The sequence below is a fragment of the Natator depressus genome, chromosome 3, assembly GCF_965152275.1.
Source record: "Natator depressus isolate rNatDep1 chromosome 3, rNatDep2.hap1, whole genome shotgun sequence".
NCBI lineage: Eukaryota > Metazoa > Chordata > Testudines > Cheloniidae > Natator > Natator depressus.
The window spans coordinates 68,267,332-68,286,771 of record NC_134236.1 but is presented as its reverse complement, the minus strand read 5'-3'; the positions used below and the strand labels follow the sequence as shown (position 1 = coordinate 68,286,771).

General features: G+C 47.3%; 2 protein-coding genes across 4 annotated transcripts; one reads left to right on the top strand and one right to left on the bottom strand.

Moving 5' to 3' along the window:
- Window positions 1-3,444: 3,444 nt before the first annotated feature.
- Window positions 3,445-9,711, bottom strand: SMIM8 (small integral membrane protein 8). 3 transcript variants are annotated; one of them, XM_074946873.1, is made up of 3 exons: window positions 9,235-9,329; window positions 7,061-7,211; window positions 3,445-3,837 (listed from the first exon to the last, which is right to left on the bottom strand). In XM_074946873.1, exons 2-3 carry the CDS (start codon window positions 7,193-7,195, stop codon window positions 3,679-3,681), a joined length of 294 nt encoding a protein of 97 aa, XP_074802974.1. In that variant the 5' UTR covers window positions 7,196-7,211; window positions 9,235-9,329; the 3' UTR covers window positions 3,445-3,678. The 3 variants fall into 3 exon arrangements, with proteins under 3 accessions (XP_074802974.1, XP_074802973.1, XP_074802972.1); XM_074946872.1 differs by lacking the exon at window positions 9,235-9,329 and adding an exon at window positions 9,387-9,711 and having other exon boundaries at window positions 3,446-3,837; XM_074946871.1 differs by lacking the exon at window positions 9,235-9,329 and adding an exon at window positions 9,016-9,129 and having other exon boundaries at window positions 3,446-3,837.
- A 4,112-nt stretch (window positions 9,712-13,823) lies between these two features.
- On the top strand, window positions 13,824-15,984 carry LOC141984489 (zinc finger and SCAN domain-containing protein 29-like). The gene is made up of 2 exons (XM_074947566.1): window positions 13,824-13,859; window positions 15,274-15,984. Exons 1-2 carry the CDS (start codon window positions 13,824-13,826, stop codon window positions 15,982-15,984), a joined length of 747 nt encoding a protein of 248 aa, XP_074803667.1.
- Window positions 15,985-19,440: the final 3,456 nt, after the last annotated feature.

Sequence of the window (19,440 nt, the reverse complement as noted above, 5' to 3'; positions counted from 1 at the left end):
AAAATATTCAAGGTTGTTACTAAAATGTCCAAACTGCCCTAATCCTTGCAGACAAAATGCTTACTGTTACTATAGAAAACATGCAGTCCAGTTAAAAGATAAAATCATTCACCATTAGGATGATGTCTAAAACATTTGCCTGCAGGTTAAGAAGCACATGTGGTGAGGAGCTCAATAACATAATGCGGACTGATGATGGGAGAGGATTTATTAACTGACCTCTTACAGCCTTAAACCAACCTCAGACCTAGCAACTGTTACTAGGCAGGACAAGATTTGCTCACAAAAGCAGTTGTAGTGTTAAGCAGCATCTCATCAAATTTTTTATTACTCAGGGCGTGGCAACAATTCCTCTCAAATCCAAGCAGTTTAAAGGGATTTTAAAAGTATTTAGCAATGGCTACTGTTTCAAATATTTGGATCACAGTATTTTCTGTTAAAGAGGTGAATGACTCGTGGGTGGCATGGGGTAGCAAAGAGTCTCCACTCAAAAAACCATTGTGGCTTATTTTTGTCAAGGTAGGAATTTTCTTGTAAACTTCAATACCACTGTTGAAAAGGAAATCTACAGAAATAGGACAAAACTAAACATTATTGGTGCTGTTTGTGTATCCCCAGTTCACGTAAGTGAAGCTGTGCTTTAGAGATTTGAGTTCACCCTTTTGATCACTGCTGTAACCGTATGCTGTATTTGCAGGAATCAGATATTTACACTGACGAATGTAGCCATGTTTCTGTACTATCCATTAATGTACTGTATGCATCTTTGCACTCAAACTGTTTTCTGCACTTTATGTATATCATCTATGTATTATTAAGCGTTGTTTAAAAAGTAATTGCTACAAGGAGGTAAGTATGACCGAGAGCTGAAAAAATGAAAAACTAGACTGAACATTCCTCCTTCAATCCATATAGGTTTGGATCAGTTTGACTAATTAGTCCCCACTCCAACAACAAACATCACACCTGCCCTTGCAGCCAGACCTTCCACTACATAGTCTCATAGCTGCATTCACCACGCCCCTCTCCTTGACTCAGTTCTAAACCCTTCCCCTCCCCTTCTTTCACTGTTACTACCGCTCACTTCTAGGGCCACCATCACACCACAAAATAAGTAAGGACCCACTCTTGCATTATTCCCATATATCACAAACCCCTTCATAGTAGTTCTTGCTCACTAGGATTGAAGCCATTGAAACAATGTAGGCTTAATATATTTCAATGAATGAAAGAATCATCTGGTTAAAATTCCACATAATAGTTATTAAATGAAAAGAGTTAGTCTCAAGGCTCTTTCTTATCCTGTCCTATAAAACAAAAGGCTAGGAAAAAATATATCTTGTTTTGCCCATGTTAAAAAATTCTAGCCACCTTTTAGGAGTGCCCCCAGGCCTTGGAGCAGGGACTTGAGAATTGGAAGAGGATGGTCTTTGTGTTGGGAACATGCTCTTTGCTGTCACTGAAAATCCACCCACATTTGGCCAAGTTATATGAGTCTTTGAGAAATCAGTTTCCACATGCTCAGTAGAGACTTCTTAGATTTTCATAACTAAATATCCCAGAGATTCTCTCTGCACTGTGCATGCTTCAACCCAGGGCTGAGCAGGGCTTTTCCAGCTGTGACAGCTCTGGGCTGTGACAGGTCCAGGTCAGGGCAGCTGGACTGACAGCAGGGAGCTTGTCATTCATTTGCTCTCGCTGACCCTTTTGCTGGGTCCAGGCAGGGTGAAGGAACAAGCTGCTGATTCAAATGCAGAGGGGACCATATCCAGAGCGGGGAAGACAGGTAAGGGGAGTAGACTGGGATAAGGAGCCTGCATGGAGAGGTAGAGGGGATACTTGAACTGGAGGCTGGCAGAAGATAGGACAACTAGGCACTGGGATGTGGGAGATGACTGACTGGCTGGGCAAGAAGACTGAGAAGGGGGACTGTGACTGGATGGCAAGGAGCTTGGGAGACAGGGAGGGAAATAGGTGAGGACTGGGAGCTAGGAGGGAGAGACTGAGATCAGATGAGGAGCCAGAGGAGACTGGGACTGGCTAGGCAAGGAGACTGGAACTGATAACTAGTAGGGCAAGGGACAGGGAAAAGGAGCTGAGATGGTAGAGGAGCCAGATCTAGCGAGGAGCCAGAGTGCAGGGGGAGGAGTGGGAGGGGTTGGGACAGGATTCTGGAGGGGCAAGACCAGGACAAAATGTTTTAGGAGTGGAGACTGGGACTGGCTAGGTGAGAATGGGACTGGGACAATGAGCCAGGGGAGGGGAAGAGACAGGACTGGGACAGGTTGGAGTGGATGGTGCATAAAGGGTCATTCTTAAGAGGAATGCGCAGAAGACTGTGTGATCACTAGAGCCTGTAAAGAAACACAAAATTCTTGTGTTTCACAATTCCTTTTCTGTCAACAAATATCAGTGAAACCCACTAGAAAAGTAAGTATATCATTCCCCTCTAGTGCGAGTCTGTTCAGAGGATGACAACCTACCGTTAGCTCACATGGCAGAGTCATGTGAAGTGGCTATAAAGTTTCCAACCCTGCTGATGACTAATACGGGTGTCAATATGACACCATATGATAGAATTTCTATAGAGTTTTATCAGTTGGCTTAGTTAAAAACATAGGAAATGAGACAAAAAACTATGTTAAAAGAAAATTATTAAGGTTGCAAAGTCAAGCACTCAAAAGTTAGAAAATGGAAAGAGGTAGGGGTTCTATAGAAAAAATAGTACATGATCACCTAATTAAAGATTGGATTATAATGCAGATACACAAGGAGGCTGAATTAAGGTTGAACAGGCAACCTTAACTCTAGCATTTCCTAACTTGTGAATGCTTGACTTTTCTACCTTAATATTCTTGTAAAATTGTTTTGTGTGTGTGTAATTATTTCAGAAACTGTAGAACTTGTAAATTTTATTAATATAAAAATAGATTAACTACACTTTATATACAGAAAATACCCTCACCATTTTAGAATCTCCTGTGTTTTAGACTACCCTGATTCCAGTGACTAACAAGAAATTGATGGCACATATTTTCCAGTGAAGGTATATGTAGTTTTTAAACCAAATTTAGAAATAAAACCAGTCACTCAAATGAACAGAAAAGGATGTCTTAACAAAGGATTTATATAAGAGAGTAAATTAGCATTTTGAATGGTTGTTTTAGATCAGTATTTACAGACTTCTGGACTTTAAAAAAATTGTTAGATGTTTTGTCTTTTTAAAAAATATCTTTAGTTGCAAATGCAATATTAAAAATGCAGATTTTGCAGCTCAAACAAACTACCATTTCCCATAGACAATGTGCCTTGAATTTTAAAACTGCTTTCCTTCTTGCCAAAGCAGACCATAAAAAGATGAGTTAAACTATCACAGAAATTTCTGAAGTCACTTATCACTATAGTCTCCAGCTCACACTTAATTATTTATTTTATCTACACACTGTAATGATCAACTCAGACAACTGTTCTTAACACTTTATTACTTTGTATGTCTTCTGTAAAGTTTGTAGGTACAGGCATGGCATTGTAAAATGGAATGGAAACTGGATTAAATTTTACAAACATCATTCCAAGAATTGCATAGAAAAGTTAGCAGACACCTAATTTAACATTAACAATTCAGATGCCTACATTGCTAATTACTCCTCTCTCTTTCTCTGTTATTAAGCAGCTTCTTTAATCCCACTTGGAAGTCTTCCTCCGCATATACCTGGCTCCTTCACTGTCAACAGCTTCATAGAGGTCCTTTTTATTCTCTTGCGTTGCATGTAAATAACCAATGTAGGCCACACACAGGGTAATTGTTATGAGTCCAAAAGCCATAACAGGTTTGTTCTGTCAAAAGAAATTAATTTGCACTTTTAGTCAGCTATTTTGGTTTTTTGATCCATCATGTACATCAGGCTCTTTGCTCATGGCATGCCAAGTGACCAGGCGCCCTCTCTGACATCTCTTTATGACAATAACACCACTGCCACTTTTGAGACCTATGCAAGCAGTTGACACAAATTGACACAATATTGGTGACTACCATCTAGGCCATTTGCTTTCAGAAAGGAGGAAGAGGATAATGTTCTTCAAGGATAAAAATACTTTCTATGAAACAATCATGAAGTTAAAAAAAAAAGCTACCCTCTCCCCTTTCTAGAGACCATGTGTGGCAACATCCAATGTTCTGAGCCTCCACAGGTCATAATATTGTTTCATGGATTGGCCAGAAGCAGAGTTCCTAAAGGTAATAAGACTTTTCTGCAACACATTCAATCTAGATTTACTACTGGGGCAATACACTGTGCTCCTGTCAAAATAATTTTATTTCTCCTAAAACCGATTTACAAATTATTGTCATGAAACCTACTTTTATTAAATGGGTCAAATTCTGCATTTTAATTTTGTGCAGTCTTACCAATGTCTCTGGGTTATGCAGATGTAAAACAGAATTTCACCTACTTAGTTACAAAAATGGATATTGTAACAAAAATATTAGTTGGCATATTCAACCTGTAGGCTTTGCTGGAGCCCTAGGCATAACTAGCAGTGTGAACGGAAGGCTGTGACCCAAAGTAGGCCTTGGCAGTATAGTAACACACCATGTATTGGCTAACCAAGTAAGTACGTTCCTGACCAGAGAGGATTGTACAAAAACACACAGAGTTCTCAAATAAGAACGTAAACAAATCCCCAAGAGATTGTACAGGAACACACAGACCCCTTATAAAATAAGGATGGGATGGCAGGATAATGGATGAGGATGTTTTGTTTGAACTAGCAGATACAAAGCGTAAGGATGGGAATTAACAATATCTGGAGTGTAATATGTAACTTGTCTGTATCAATGTATAAAAGGAGAAGTCATAGGAGGGGCATCTTTGTATCAGCCGAGGGGACAGTATCCTGTTATGCTGACTGAGCCTGTACATTGTCACGGGCACACGTCTTAGTGTCCCTATGAGCCATTGGACAAAGCACCAGTACTGTGTTTTGCTGACAATAAACCCGGCAGAGCACCTTCGCCACCAAACTGAGCCTGTGGTCTTTCTTTATGAATAACATCGAGGTCTGCTGAATTAGCATGCTGCACTCTCTGCACATGCAGCTAACACTGGAGCTCCAAGAGCAGCCGCACGAGCAGCATTACCAACACTCCGCAGTACTAGCACCACCCCCAAGTTAGTATCCTATATAAAAGAATGTTTGAAGTAATTTGCCACATTACCCTCCCATATCAGATCATTTAATAAAACGGCATTAAAAATAGTAAGCAAACATCTCTGGGTTATTTTTCCCACCATAGTTAGTTTTTCAATTTACTTTACAATTATTTATAATTAAACAATTATTAAGTTAAAAATCATCCATAAAAAGTGGTAACTGGTTTCAATGTTCTGTAGAGAGAGCGGTGAAGTAGGCAACCACAGCAGATCTTAAAATCTAAAAGGTCCCTCAAGTTCGTGGCACTTAAATGGAAAAAACCCTTACTTTTTAAAAACATTTGTCCTTTCATCTTAAAAACTTTAAAAAATATTTAAATCCTCTTTTTTACCCTTTTAAATATGAAGAGAGGCTCCCTGTAACTAACGCATGAAATCATAAAACTCTGCAGACTCATGGGAGTCCCTCTCATTAGATTACTCCTGGGGGAATTCTGCGCCCTGTGTGGGGTGCAGAATTCATACTGTTTGCAGATTTCTTGGCTCCCTTGCAGAAAAATGGCGGAGTAAAGGAATCTGTGGGGAACACACGCCCCTTCTACAGCAGCCCGGAAGCAGCCAGCAGCAGAGAGCAGATCACCGTAGGGCGAGGAGGGAGGCTAGGCTTGTGTGCCTCCATGGAGAGATGTTAAGGGGGCGGGAGGGGGGGGGAGGACTCGATGCCTGCCTGATTGCAAATGAGTGAGAGAAACTCACTCTGTGCCTCTTGTTGCATCTTGGGCTTAGAGGCGTAAGGCTGTGTGAAGCAGGCTCTGTCCCTGAGGCAGAGCAGAAATGTAACAACTAAACAGGCAGGCTGCTAACGTTCCCATTGTTAGTTAATTGTTCCCATTCTTAGGGCATATCTTCACTGGCAACATTAAAGAGCTGCCCCGGCACCAGTGCTGGGAGAGAGCTCTCCCAGTGCTGAAAACACCCCACCTCCAGGAGGGGCGCGGCTCCCAGCGCTAGTGCACTGCCAGCACTGCCACTTTACAGCACTGAAACTTGCAGCGCTCAGGGGTTTTTTTTTCACACCACTGAGCGAGAAAGTGCCAGTATAGACAAACCCTGAGGCAATTAAGGCTCCTTTACCTTGCCAGAGTGGTGTAAAGGAGCCTTATTGTAAATGACAGTAACGGGATGCTCAGCTAGGAAGGTTTATGGACTTTCTCGCTTTTTTTCCTGTGCCAGGGAGGCACAATGGGGTTAGATTACAGCTCAGGATCTATTTTACCTATCCATTTAAAAAAAATGCAGGACAATGATTAGCAAAACTGTATGACTATCACGTGTGAAAGTCTGAGCAATTTAAAGTGACAGCCTACTTTACAGAACACCAAACACCAAAATAAAAGTAATGTAATTTAAATGAAAATCCAGGATTATAACTGGAATGCATGGTCTTGGTTACCAAGTATGTGTAACTTAACTTTCATGTGTTTAGGAAATGCTGAACAGTTTTTGTGATTTTTTTCCTGTATGGTAGTTTAAACAAATTACCAAAATAAGTGAAACTGGTGTGATTGTATTGCATTATTTGGACAAATAAAATATGCAGAATTTTTGGTGCAGAATTTTGAATTTTTTTTTTTTGGTGCAGAATTTTGGATTTTTTGGTGCAGAATTCCCCCAGAAGTATTAGATGCCAGAACAGTCTAACAGTACATGGGGGAAACAGAAACTGACTATACACAAAGTGATGTCAAATATGCAAAGTAATCAAACTGGGAAAATGTGAAAACTATTTTTCAGTTATAATATTCTTAGGTGGCACTTATAACACTAGTGGCTTAAATGTGTTTTTTAAAAAAAACATATCTCAAAAATGCATCTTTAAACATATTGTCTCTGAAGGAGCCTCTTACAGGTTTAATGAAAAGCTCTGGATTCACAGCTCGGAACAGGGTGGTTGTACGGACACCCCTGAGTCCTGGAATTCGACTGTCTTTCTCTTTGGGTGCTTCTTTTTTAATGTTTGGGGGCTCAGGTGCTGAGGACATCTTGATTAATTGTTACCTAAAGATAAAATAAAAAAATAAATGACATTTTTAAATACTTATTTTTGAAGAAAATGAATTATAGTTCATGTTTCATAGACTAGCGTTTTCCCAGCGTTATGTTCTCCTTTGCTCATGCCAAGTACTGCCTCTGGTGCTTCACAATTATGCCACTCATACTTGGATAACTGGTTGTTTCATAGGTTGTTATCGATCCCAACGCTGGTGTGCCTTCATGTGGTGATTCCCAACACTACCCCGCTAACTGTAAGAGTTTCATTTGAGGGCCATTATCTTTTTGATCCCTAATGGGATGCTACTCATCATCTTATTCGGTGTGGATACTGTACTCTCAAATGGGCCCACCCTGGGCTGTTTCAAACCCTTGTCTCGTTTTCATACTGAAAGTGCATGTCACACCTCGAACTCCTGAGAGATCACTAAATATGATCAAAACAAGTCAGTTAATTTTGCTTAAATAGTTCTCACAGGTCCCAGAATCCTCAGCAAGCAACTCCATGTCTACACCACAGGTGCTACAGCAGCACAGCCGTGGCACTGTAGCTATCCTGCTATAGCGCCATAGTGTAGAGGCTTCCTACACTGAGGGAAAGGGTTTTTCTGTAAATGTAGGTAATCCACCTCTTGGAGCAGCAGTAACTACGTTAATGGAAAAATTATTTTGTCAACATAGCCGCATGTACAGAAGGGATTAGGCTAGCTTAACTGAGATGCTCATGGGTATGAATTTTTTCACACCCAAGTGATGTACCTAGGTTGAGCTAAATTTTGTGTGTAAGCCAGTCCCTGGCCTCTCTCAGAGCTGACTGTGGTTCAGGACCTTGCAGCTTTGGACTATGAATAGTCCCATTAATTTAAATGGGCCTGATCCGGCAAGGTGGTGAGTGACATCCTAAGCTCCCATAGACTTCAATGACATCTAAAGGTACTTAGTACCCCATATGGTACTAGTGCCATGTCAAAACCACAAATGTAAGGATGAGTATGATCACACCCATAACGGGTAATTCTTCATCACTTTGAGGCACAGGGTTGTGTTTTGTTTTAAACCCAGCTCGAATATTTTAAAACCAATTGAATTGAGAACCCTTGTAGCAATTTCTGAACAGGATCATAAACGACAAGATTCAGAACTGCCCCAAACCTCGCTAATTTGAGGAAGGGGATGGAAACACCCGCACTAGAGAAGGCCTTTAATAAATTGTACTGACTAGTCATTTCCCTTGGCCCCTCCCCCAGAGGAGAGCGGGCACAGGTGCTGGGACGAGGGGGGCGGGGAGTGCTGCAGCACCCCCTGACTTGAAGTGGTTTCCATTATACAGAGGCTTTACAGTCTGGTTCAATGGCTCTCAGCACCCCCCACTCTACAAATTGTTCCAGCCCCCCCCCGAGAGCGGGCCGGCGGGGCCCGGAAGAATTTTGCAAACATCCACTGGACTTTTGAAAATACTCTCCCCGGGGCTGGGCCCTGCGGCGCGGGGCAGCCCGTGTCCGCCCTGCTGGTGCGTCCCGGATGCCCAAACAGGTCCGAGCAGAGTCCCGCACTGCTAAAAAGCGTGGCTCTTAATTTGGGGGGGGGGGCACCTGCGGTAAGTGCTGGGGGAGCTGGGGCAAAGGCGGTGAATGCGCTAAACACTGGCACAGAGGCGGCGGGTTCAGGGGTCGGGGCGGTCACGGGCTGTGCGGAAGCGGGGGCTGTTGCAGGCCCGGCCGATCCCCGCAGCGCAGTTGGCCGGGGGGCGCCCGGGGCGGCGTGTCCCATCCTTGGCTCCCCGCAGCGCGGCCGCCCGCCCCGCTCTCACCTCGGCGCCGCCGCAGAGCCCGGCCCGGCCCCGCAGAGGCCGCCGCAGCCGAGGAGCCTCCGGCCACTCGGAGCCTGGCACCGCCCCTCGGCCTCGGGCAGCGCCGCCCAGCCGGCGCCGCTGGGGTCCCGCCTTTCCCCCGCCCCTCGGCTCGGGGGCCCAGCCCGGCCGGAGCCAGGAGACCAGGGCCCCGGCCCGGGCGGGTCGCGCGGCCCGTACCCTGCCCCGGCGGCGGTCACGTCACGTGTCTTCCTTCCGCCTCCATGACACGAGCCAGCCCGCCCTGCCCGGGGCTGCGGGGTCCCCCGCTGCGCCCAGCCTCCCCCGGGAGCGATCAACCCGAGCCGCCTGCCGGGGCCGCAGGGACTCACCCGCTTAGGCCGTGCCCTGCTCCTTTGCCGGGCAAGGGTGTCGCGCCTGCCTTGGTGTTTTTCTTCTCTGGTCCCCAGCCTCCCTTTTCAGACTCCATCCTCCATCAGCTCACAGGGCGTTTGGCCTGGTGAACTCCGGCCGGTCTCCACTCCAGCCATCGCGCACAGCCTTTCCGTCTGCTGGTGTGTCCGCTTTGTGCAGAGAGGCAGCAGCCTGTCCGGACCCTGGTGCTCTAGTGGTTAGGGGCTCTCCCGGCTAGGGTGACCAGCTGTCCCGATTTGATAGGGACAGTGCCGATATTGGGGCTTTTTTCTTATATAAACACCTATTACCCACCCAGTCCCGATTGTTCACACTTGCTGTCTGGTCACTCTACTCCCTGCTGGGGTCTGGGCTCAATTCCTGGTCAGCAAAGACTTTCCCTTTGCCACCCCCTCTGGAGGAAGAGTAGGGACGGTTCTGTGCAGCAACACTGGGGATAAGTGGGCAGCTCCAGGGGTAGCCAGGTGGGCTGGGTCTGCCTCCAGGAGGGTTATGTCACTCGCTTCTCTTTTGTTTTGCCCTGCACTGCACGGTGCTGTGCTGTCAGGTGCCAGTGACCCTCGAGCTGGCAGTGTCTATCATTATCTTAGCCAGCCACCTTAGTGCAGTTGGTAGCACAGCAGTCTCCCCGTCTAACAGTCCTGAGCTTGACCCTCAGAGAACGTACAGTGGCTGTTTTGGAGGGTGACCACTCACATGTTCTGGAATCCTGCACATTCCGGCACCTCTGGGAATGGCAGGGCCTGCGCCTGCCAGCGTGACCCATTCCCTGACAGCGTGACCTGAGATGTACGGTGTGCGTGAGATCATGCCACACGGGACATCATTTTCAAGAGTGCACCGCCTTGCCCCCACTGTTCTGACCTTGCATGCAGCGTGTCTGAGGTCATGTGGGTGGGGAGCAGAGCAGTGCACTGTTCAAAATGGCATCTCCTATGGCAAGGGTTCTCAAACTTCATGGCACCACAACCCCCTTCTGACAACAAAACCCCGGGAGGGGGAGCCAAAGCCTGAACCTGCCCGTGCCCTGCTGTCCCAGCTGTGGGGGCCAAGCCTCCTCTCCTGCCTCCCCCGGGCAGGGGGACTGTAATCTGAACCCTGCCCCCAGGGCTGAAGGCCTCAGGCTTTGCCCTGGGCGGTGGGGCTCAGGCTTCAGCTTCACCTCTGGGTCCTAGAAAGTCTGAAGCCAGCCCTGGCAACCCCATTAAAACGGGGTCACCACCCCCTTTGGGATCCCGACCCACAGTTTGAGAACCATGGCTGTCGTATCTGGTACCAGACAAAGAAACATCTGGTTTTGTCCCAGTATCGGATGGGGGACAAACCAGCCAAAAAGAGGACTGTCCAGTACAGAGGCCCTGGAACACTTTTTATAGTGGGGGTGCTGGAAGCCAGCTAACAAAACTGTAATCATGTGTGTTCAAAAGCAATGTGGAAAAGTGCAATTCCCACTCATACCACACAGATGCAGCACAGCTCCGGGATTCTCAAGAATCACGAAATAGGCAAAAAGAAAAGGAGGACTTGTGGCACCTTAGAGACTAACAAATTTATTTGAGCATAAGCTTTTGTGAGCTACAGCTCACTTCATCGGATGCATGCAGTGGAAAATACAGTAGGGAGGTTTATATACATAGAGAACATGAAACAATGGGTGTTACCATACACACTATAAGGAGAGCGATCAGGTAAAGTGAGCTATTACCAGCAGGAGAGTGGGGGAAAAAAACCTTTTGTAGTGATAATCAAGGTGGTCCATTTCCAGCAGTTGACAAGCACATGTGAGGAACAGTGGTGGGGAGCGGGGGGCGAGGGGGGGAATAAACATGGGGAAATAGTTTTACTTTGTGTAATGACACATCCACTCCCAGTCTTTATTCAAGCCTAAGTTAATTCTATCCAGTTTGCAAATTAATTCCAATTCAGTAGTCTCTCGTTGGAGTCTGTTTTTGAAGTTTTTTTGTTGAAGAATTGCCACTTTTAGGTCTGTAATCCAGTGACCAAAGAGATTGAAGTGTTCTCCGGCTGGTTTTTGAATGTTATAATTCTTGATGTCTGATTTGTGTCCATTTATTCTTTTACATAGAGACTGTCCAGTTTGGCCAATGTACTACATGGCAGAGGGGCATTGCTGGCACATGATGGCATATATCACATTGGTAGATGTGCAGGTGAACGAGCCTCTGATACTGTGGGCTGATGTGATTAGGCCCTATGATGGCGTCCCCTGAATAGATATGTGGACACAGTTGGCAACGGGCTTTGTTGCAAGGATAGGTTCCTGGGTTAGTGGTTTTGTTGTGTGGTTGCTGGAGAGTATTTGCTTCAGGTTGGGGGGCTGTCTGTAAGCAAGGACTGGCCTGTCTCCCAAGATCTGTGAGAGTGATGGGTAGTCCTTCAGGATAGGTTGTAGATCCTTGATGATGCGTTGGAGAGGTTTTAGTTGGGGCCTGAAGGTGATTGCTAGTTCTGTTATTTTCTTTGTTGGGCCTGTCCTGTAGCAGGCAACTTCTGGGTACTCTTCTGGCTCTGTCAATCTGTTTCTTCACTTCAGCAGGTGGGTATTGTAGTTGTAAGAACACTTGACAGAGATCTTGTAGGTGTTTGTCTCTGTCTGAGGGGTTGGAGCAAATGCAGTTGTATCGTAGAGCTTGGCTGTAGACAATGGATTGTGTGGTGTGGTCTGGATGAAAGCTGGAAGCATGTAGGTAAGCATAGCATTCAGTAGGTTTCCGGTATAGGGTGGTGTTTATGTGACCATCGCGTATTAGCACCGTAGTGTCCAGGAAGTGGATCTCTTGTGTGGTCTGGTCCAGGCTGAGGTTGATGGTGGGATGGAAATTGTTGAAATCATGGTGGAATTCCTCAAGGGCTTCTTTTCCATGGGTCCAGATGATGAAGATGTCATCAATGTAGCGCAAGTAGAGATGGGTCATTAGGGGACGAGAGCTGAGGAAGCGTTGTTCTAAGTCAGCCATAAAAATGTTGGCATACTGTGGGGCCATGCGGGTACCCACAGCAGTGCCACTGATTTGAAGGTATACATTGTCCCCAAATGTGAAATAGTTATGGGTGAGGATAAAGTCACAAAGTTCAGCCACCAGGTTTGCCGTGACATTATCGGGGATACTGTTCCTGACGGCTTGTAGTCCATCTTTGTGTGGAATGCTGGTGTAGAGGGCTTCTGTTCCTCACACGTTCTTGTCAACTGCTGGAAATGGCCCACCTTGATTATCACTACAAAAGGTTCCCCCCCCCTCCCCTGCTCTCCTGCTGGTAATAGCTCACCTTACCTGATCACTCTCCTTACAGTCTGTATGGTAACACCCATTGTTTCATGTTCTCTGTGTATATAAATCTCCCCACTGTATTTTCCACAGCATGCATCCGATGAAGTGAGCTGTAGCTCACGAAAGCTTATGCTCAAATAAATTTGTTAGTCTCCAAGGTGCTACATGTACTCCTTCTCTTTTTGCGGATACAGACTAACACGGCTGCTACTCTGAAGTAGTTAGGGTGACCATATTTCCCAAAGGAAAATCCGCGTGGAGTTAGGCTGGCCCAAGCCACTCATCCGAGCCCCCCGTCCCTGCTCGGGGCTGGCATTGCTACTCGCCCAAGTCCTGCCTGCCTCGTTCCCGAGCTCTGCCTCCCTTCCTGCGTGGGGCTGGCATCGCCGCTCCTCCCCCCATGTTCCTCTGCACCTCACCTTTTTGCCAAAAGTGGGCATTTGTCCCATTTGCTCTTGCCAACTGATCAAGAACTGGGATGTATGGTCAGCTTAGAAATAATGCTAGCTTCGTTCTGACAGCACCATCAAACTTTTCACAGTGAAACCTGGGGGTGCTGCCACTGCCCCCCTAGTTTCTGTGCCGGTATAAAACCAGACAAGTGGCCTCCCTAGCCTTTCACCATACTTCTTCTGGCACCCTGTCCCCTGTGGTAGCTGGACTGCAGGCTCAGAAGTGCCAACTCTCACGAATTTACCACGAGAGACACAATTTCTAAGTAAAATTAAGCCTCACTCATGAACTCATGATAAAGCTCTCAAATGTCATGGGGTGGTTTTCAGCTGCATCTGAAAAAAACATACTCACATTTGGGAGTTCTATCCTGAGATTATGAGTGAAGCTTAATTTTACTTAGAAATCACTGTCAGCCCCGTGAGGAGAGGCTCTCACTGTCACCCTGGGCAGCTGGGACTCCTGCTGTCAGCCCTGTGTGTCTCAGCTCCCACTATCAGCCCCAGGCAGCTGCTCTCCTGCCAGCCTGGGAAGTGGGAGAGGGGACCCTACTCAGCCCCCCAAGCCTGGGGAGGGTGAAGAACCCTAAGAGGAGCAGAGGCTGGGAGGGCTGAACTATGGCCTCTGGGCTGCAGGGGGGCTGAAGTGAGGATGGCGGGGGCTGATGGAGTGGGGGACTTTTTGGTGGTGGGTTCTGAGCAGATGGGGTGAGTGCTGGGAGGGTGAACTGAGGACAGTGGGGGACAATGGGGTAAGGGGGCTGAACTGATGGAGTGGTGATGATGGGGGTTGGGGACTGAACAGAGGGAGGGGCTAAACTGAGGGGAGTTGGGTGGGGACAGTACTGATGGGAGACTCGGGGACAGGATTAATTGCTGGGCAGGAGATGGGCAGATGTGGGGGTGAGAGCTTCTGCAGCAGGGGACAAAATCTCCTTACCCAGTACGTGTGGGAGAGTGGACAACACTAATTGTCATATGCACACACTGGGGGGTGGGCGGCGGGGGGGGGGATTTCAAAAGTCAAGAGACTGACCTAAAAAACACAATACAATCTTTTTTAGAAATCTCATGATTTTGGGGGCCAATCTCATGATTTTTGATCTCTTGATGCTGGCAATACTGCAGACTTTCTTCTTTTTGTGTTTCGCCTCACAAGGGCCCACCTGTCTGAGCAGCCAGCCAAGCGAAGCACATGGCTCCTTCCTGATGGTCTAGTGATGAGTATTTGGCGCTTTCACAGCTGTGGCCTGGTTTCTTTTCCCAGGCAGGGAAACCTCGTGCCTTGGTTCCTTTTCCAGGGCTCATTGGTGGAGGTTTGTTGCATCATGTGGCAGATGTTTTTAATGTAGTATATTCTAGTTTCTTGTTCTCTCATCACATATAGGAAAAACCTTCTTCACCCCTCACTGTTTTACCCCCCATTACAACGATGGCATCCAGCTCTCTTCAGCTCCTGGCCAAACCATAAATGCACTGAACATGTTTCTTTTCTGAAGTACCAAATCTGTCCAGACTAGACTGATGCACCAGAAGGAACTGGGCTGAACGCTGTATGGCAGGATGATGTGTGTGAAGAGTTGGATGTGAACTGACTCTGCTCTCCCTTCCCCCACTGAATGCTACATTATCTTGTTCTCATTTAGGCCTACAACCTCTGAGGTACCAAAAAACAATCCGGGACGTCTGGGTTGGTCCTGAGCCCATAACGGCTGGCAGTGTGTACTGAACACCATTACAGATTTCCCAATATAGCTACCTCAAAAAAGTGACAATCTTGGGAAAACCTGATTGGTGGCATTTGGGCCCGAATACTGTGTCTTCCCAACTCATTCCTACAAGGAGCCCCCCAGCATGTTTATCAGAGCTCCGGGCAATTCTTAAAAATTATGAATTCCATATGTGTGTCAGGACCATTAGGCCTGGTCTACACTATGAGTTTATGTCGGATTTAGCAGCATTACATCGAATTAACCCTGCACCCGTCCATACAACGAAGCCATTTTTTTCGACACAAAGGGCTCTTAAAACCGATTTCTGTACTTCTCCCCAACGAGGGGATTAGCGCTGAAATTGACATCGCCGTTTCGAATCGCGGTTAGTGTGGACGCAATTGGAAGGTATTGGCCTCCGGGAGCTATCCCACAGTGTACATTGTGACTGCTCTGGACAGCACTCTGAACTCGGATGCACTGGCCAGGTGTACACGAAAAGCCCCGGGAACTTTTGAATCTCATTTCCTGTTTGGCCAGGCGAGCTCATCAGTGCAGGTAACCATACAGTCCCAGAATCGAAAAAGAGCTCCAGCATGGACCGAACGGGAGGTACTGGATCCGATCGCTGTATGGGGAGAGGAATCCGTGCTATCAGAACTACGTTCCAAAAGACGAAATGCCAAAACATTTCCAAAAATCTCCGAGGCCATGAGGGACAGAGGCTACAGCAGGGATGCAACACAGTGCCATGTGAAACTTAAGGAGCTCAGACAAGCATACCAGAAAACCAAAGAATCAAACGGATGCTCCGGGACAGAGCCCCAGACATGCCGCTTCTATGCTGAGCTGCATGTAATTCTAGGGGGGGCCGCCACCACTACCCCGCCCCTGTCCATGGACTCCGATGATGGGGTACTCTCCGCCATGCCTGAGGATTTTGCGGATGAGGAAGATGAGGAGGAGGAGGAGGACGAGCTTGAGGAGAGCACACAGCACACTGTTCTCCCCGACAGCCAGGATCTTTTTATCACCCTGACTGAAATACCCTCCCAACCCAACCAAGCCGGAGAAGGGACCTCTGGTGAGTGTACCTTTTAAAATATAATAGACACTATAAAAGCAAATGTTTTTTAATGATTAAGTAGCCCTGAGGACTTGGGATGCATTCGTGGCCAGTACAGCTACTGGAAAAATCTGTTACCGTGTCTGGGGATGGAGCGGAAATCCTCCAGGGACATCTGCGTGAAGCTCTCCTGGAGGTACTCTAAAAGCCTTTGCAGAAGGTTTGTGGGGAGAGCAGCCTTATTCCGTCCTCCATGGTAGGACACTTTACCACACCATGCTAGTAGCAAGTAATCTGGTATCATTGCATGACAAAGCCTGGCAGCATCATCCGTTGCTTTATGTTTTCAAGCAACATCCGTTCTTTCTCTCTCTGTGTTATCCTCAGGAGAGTGATATTGTTCATGGTAACCTGGCTGAAATAGGGGAATTTAATGAAGAGGACATTCAGAGGTGGCTGTTCCTACTGGTCTGATTGCCTGTGGCTGAAAAGAAATCCTCCCCGCAGTTAGCCACGCGGTGGGACGGGGGAGGGCGGCATTGGCACTGAGCTGTTCGCGTTTGGCTAGCAGGGATCTTCCCTGATACCAGCCACGTGGTGGGGGGAGGGGTAAAGCGATCATCCCAGAGAATTGGGGCGGGGGGTTAGTTTGGTTTCTGCTGCTGCACGTTCACAGGAAAACTGCAGCACTAAATGGCCAACTCAATGTGCTTTGCTTGGTATGGGAGAGAAGGGCACTGCTGTTATGAAGGTTGCAGAAGCCGAAAGACTATGGCTTACCATGGCCGCCTGCAAGCCGAATTCTGTTGCCCGGCACTGCGTGTGTGATCTCAAATAACACCAAAGCTGCAGGCACTCAATATAGGATGCAAAATGTGACCTTGTACCAAAATCACATGTGCTATGTAATGTGAATAGTATTGTTCACCGTGAAAGAGTGTAGCCATTGTTCTGTAAAATGTATCTTTTTAAATACTTCACTCCCTTTTTTTCCTCCAGCAGCTGCAAATATTTCAAGCCTCCCTCCTCCGTCCCAAAGGCTATCTCAGATAAGGCGGCGAAAAAAATGCATGCGCGATGAAATGTTCTCTGAGCTCATGCAGTCGTCCGGCACTGGCAGAGCTGTGTGGAGGGACACAATAGCAGAGTACAGGAAAGTGGCCGATGAATGTGAGGAGAGGTGGCGGCAGGAAGATCAGAGGAGGCATGAGGCAATGCTGGGGCTACTGTGGGATCAAACAGACATGCTCTGGCGTCTGGTGGAGGTTCATGAATGGCAGCAGGATCACAGACTGCTGCTGCAGCCCCTGTTTAACCGCCCTCCTTCCTCCCTAAGTTCCATAGCCTCCTCACCCAGATGCCCAAGAAAACGGGTGTGGAGGCTCCGGGCACCCAACCGCTCCACCCCAGTGGACAGCCCAAGCAACAGAAGGCTGTCATTCAAGAAGTTTTAAAGTGGCCTTTTCCTTCCCTCCTACCCTTCTCCCACACCCCACCTGGGCTACCTTGTGAGTTATCTCCCTATTTTTATAATCAATTAATAAAGAATACATGTTTTTTAAACGATAGTGACTTTATTTCCTTTGCAAGCAAGCTGTGATTGAAGGGGGGAGGGCGGGAGGCTTACAGGGAATTTAGAGGTGACCAAGGGGGTGGGTTTTCATCAAGGAGAAACAAACAGAAGTGTCACACAGTACCCTGGCCAGTCATGAAACTGGTTTTCAAAGCTTCTCTGATGCGCAGCACTTCCTACTGTGCTCTTCTAACTGCCCTGGTGTCTGCCTGCGTGTATTCAGTGGCCAGGTGATTTGCATCAACCTCCCACCCCGCCATAAATGTCGCCCCCTTACTCTCACAGAGATTGTGGAGCACACAGCAAGCAGCAATAACAATGGGAATATTGGTTTTGCTGAGGTCTGACTGAGTCAGTAAACTGTGTCAGCGACCCTTTAAACATCCAAATGCACACTCTAGCACCATTCTGCACTTGCTCAGCCTATAGTTGAACAGCTCCTGACTACTGTCCAGGGTGCCTGTGTACGGCTTCATGAGCCAGGGCATTAGGGGTAGGCTGGGTCCCCAAGGATAACTATAGGCATTTCAACATCCCCAACAGTTATTTTCTGGTCTGGGAAGTAAATCCCTTCCTGCAGCCATTTTAACAGACCAGAGTTCCTGAAGACGCGAGCATCATGAACCTTTCCCAGCCATCCCACATCGATGTTGGTGAAACGTCCCTTGTGATCCACCAGTGCTTGCAGCACCATTGAAAAGTACCCCTTGCAGTTTATGTACTGGCTGCCCTGGTGGGCCGGTCCCAAGATAGGGATATGGGTACCGTCTATAGCTCCACCACAGTTAGGGAATCCCATTGCAGAAAAGCCATCCACTATGACCTGCACATTTCCCAGAGTCATTACCTTTGATAGCAGCAGCTCAATGATTGCGTTGGCTACTTGCATCACAGCAATCCCCACAGTAGATTTGCCCACTCCAAATTGATTCCTGACTGACCGGTAGCTGTCTGGTGTTGCAAGCTTCCAGAGGGCTATCGCCACTCACTTGTGAACTGTGAGAGCTGCTCTCATCTTGGTATTCTTGCGCTTCAGGGCAGGGGAAAGCAAGTCACAAAGTTCCATGAAAGTGCCCTTACGCATGCGAAAGTTTCGGAGCCCAAACCTGCAACACTATGTGGTCCCACCACTCTGTGTTTGTTTCCCGGGCCCCAAATTGGCATCCCACGGCATGAGCCTGCCCCAGTAACACCATGATCTCCAAATTGCTGGGGAACCGCGGTTTTAGAGAAATCTGTGTTCATGTCCTCATCACCGCGCTGCCGTCGCCTCCTCGCCTGGTTTCTCATAAACCGTGCTGGTTCTGCATAAACTGCATGATAATGCGAGAGGTGTTTACAATGGTCATAACTGCTGCGGTGAGCTGAACGGGCTCTATGCTTGCTGTGCTATGGTGTCTGCTCAGGCAATCCAGGGAAAAGGGTGCGAAACGATTGTCTGTCGTTGCTCTGACGGAGGGAGGGGCAACTGACAACATGGCTCACAGGGTTGGCTTACAGGGAATTAAAATCAACAAAGGGGGTGGCTTTGCATCAAAGAGAAACAGAATGGCCCCCTCAAGGATAGAACTCAGAACCCTGGGTTTAGCAGGCTGTTGATTTCACGGACGGAGGGAGGAGAAAATGAATACAAAACAAATCTGGTCTATTTCTTGTTTTGATCCACTTCATCTATCTTTATACATCTTGCTGGCAGCAGACTGTGCAGTACGACTGCTGGCCATCATCATCTCCTGGGTGCTCAGCAGAAGACGGTGTAGTATGACTGCTGGCCATCGTCGTCTCCTGGCTGCTCATTAAAAGACGGTGCAGCAGGACTTAATCGCCATGAGATGAAACTTCAAAGGGTAATGACCTGGCTGAGTCACTCCCATGTTTGCCCAGGTGCCCCGACCTCATTGAGGTCAGTTAAAAGAGC

Bases quoted from the DNA above. Each gene is read 5' to 3' on its own strand.
- SMIM8 (XM_074946872.1), bottom strand. From the start codon at position 7,195: ATGTCCTCAGCACCTGAGCCCCCAAACATTAAAAAAGAAGCACCCAAA. The intron at 3,838-7,060 runs GTAAGAGGCTCC...TTCTTTTGACAG, and splicing joins CAGAGCTTTTCATTAAACCT to AACAAACCTGTTATGGCTTT.
- LOC141984489 (XM_074947566.1), top strand. From the start codon at position 13,824: ATGGCGGGGGCTGATGGAGTGGGGGACTTTTTGGTG. The intron at 13,860-15,273 runs GTGGGTTCTGAG...AATCGCGGTTAG, and splicing joins GAGTGGGGGACTTTTTGGTG to TGTGGACGCAATTGGAAGGT.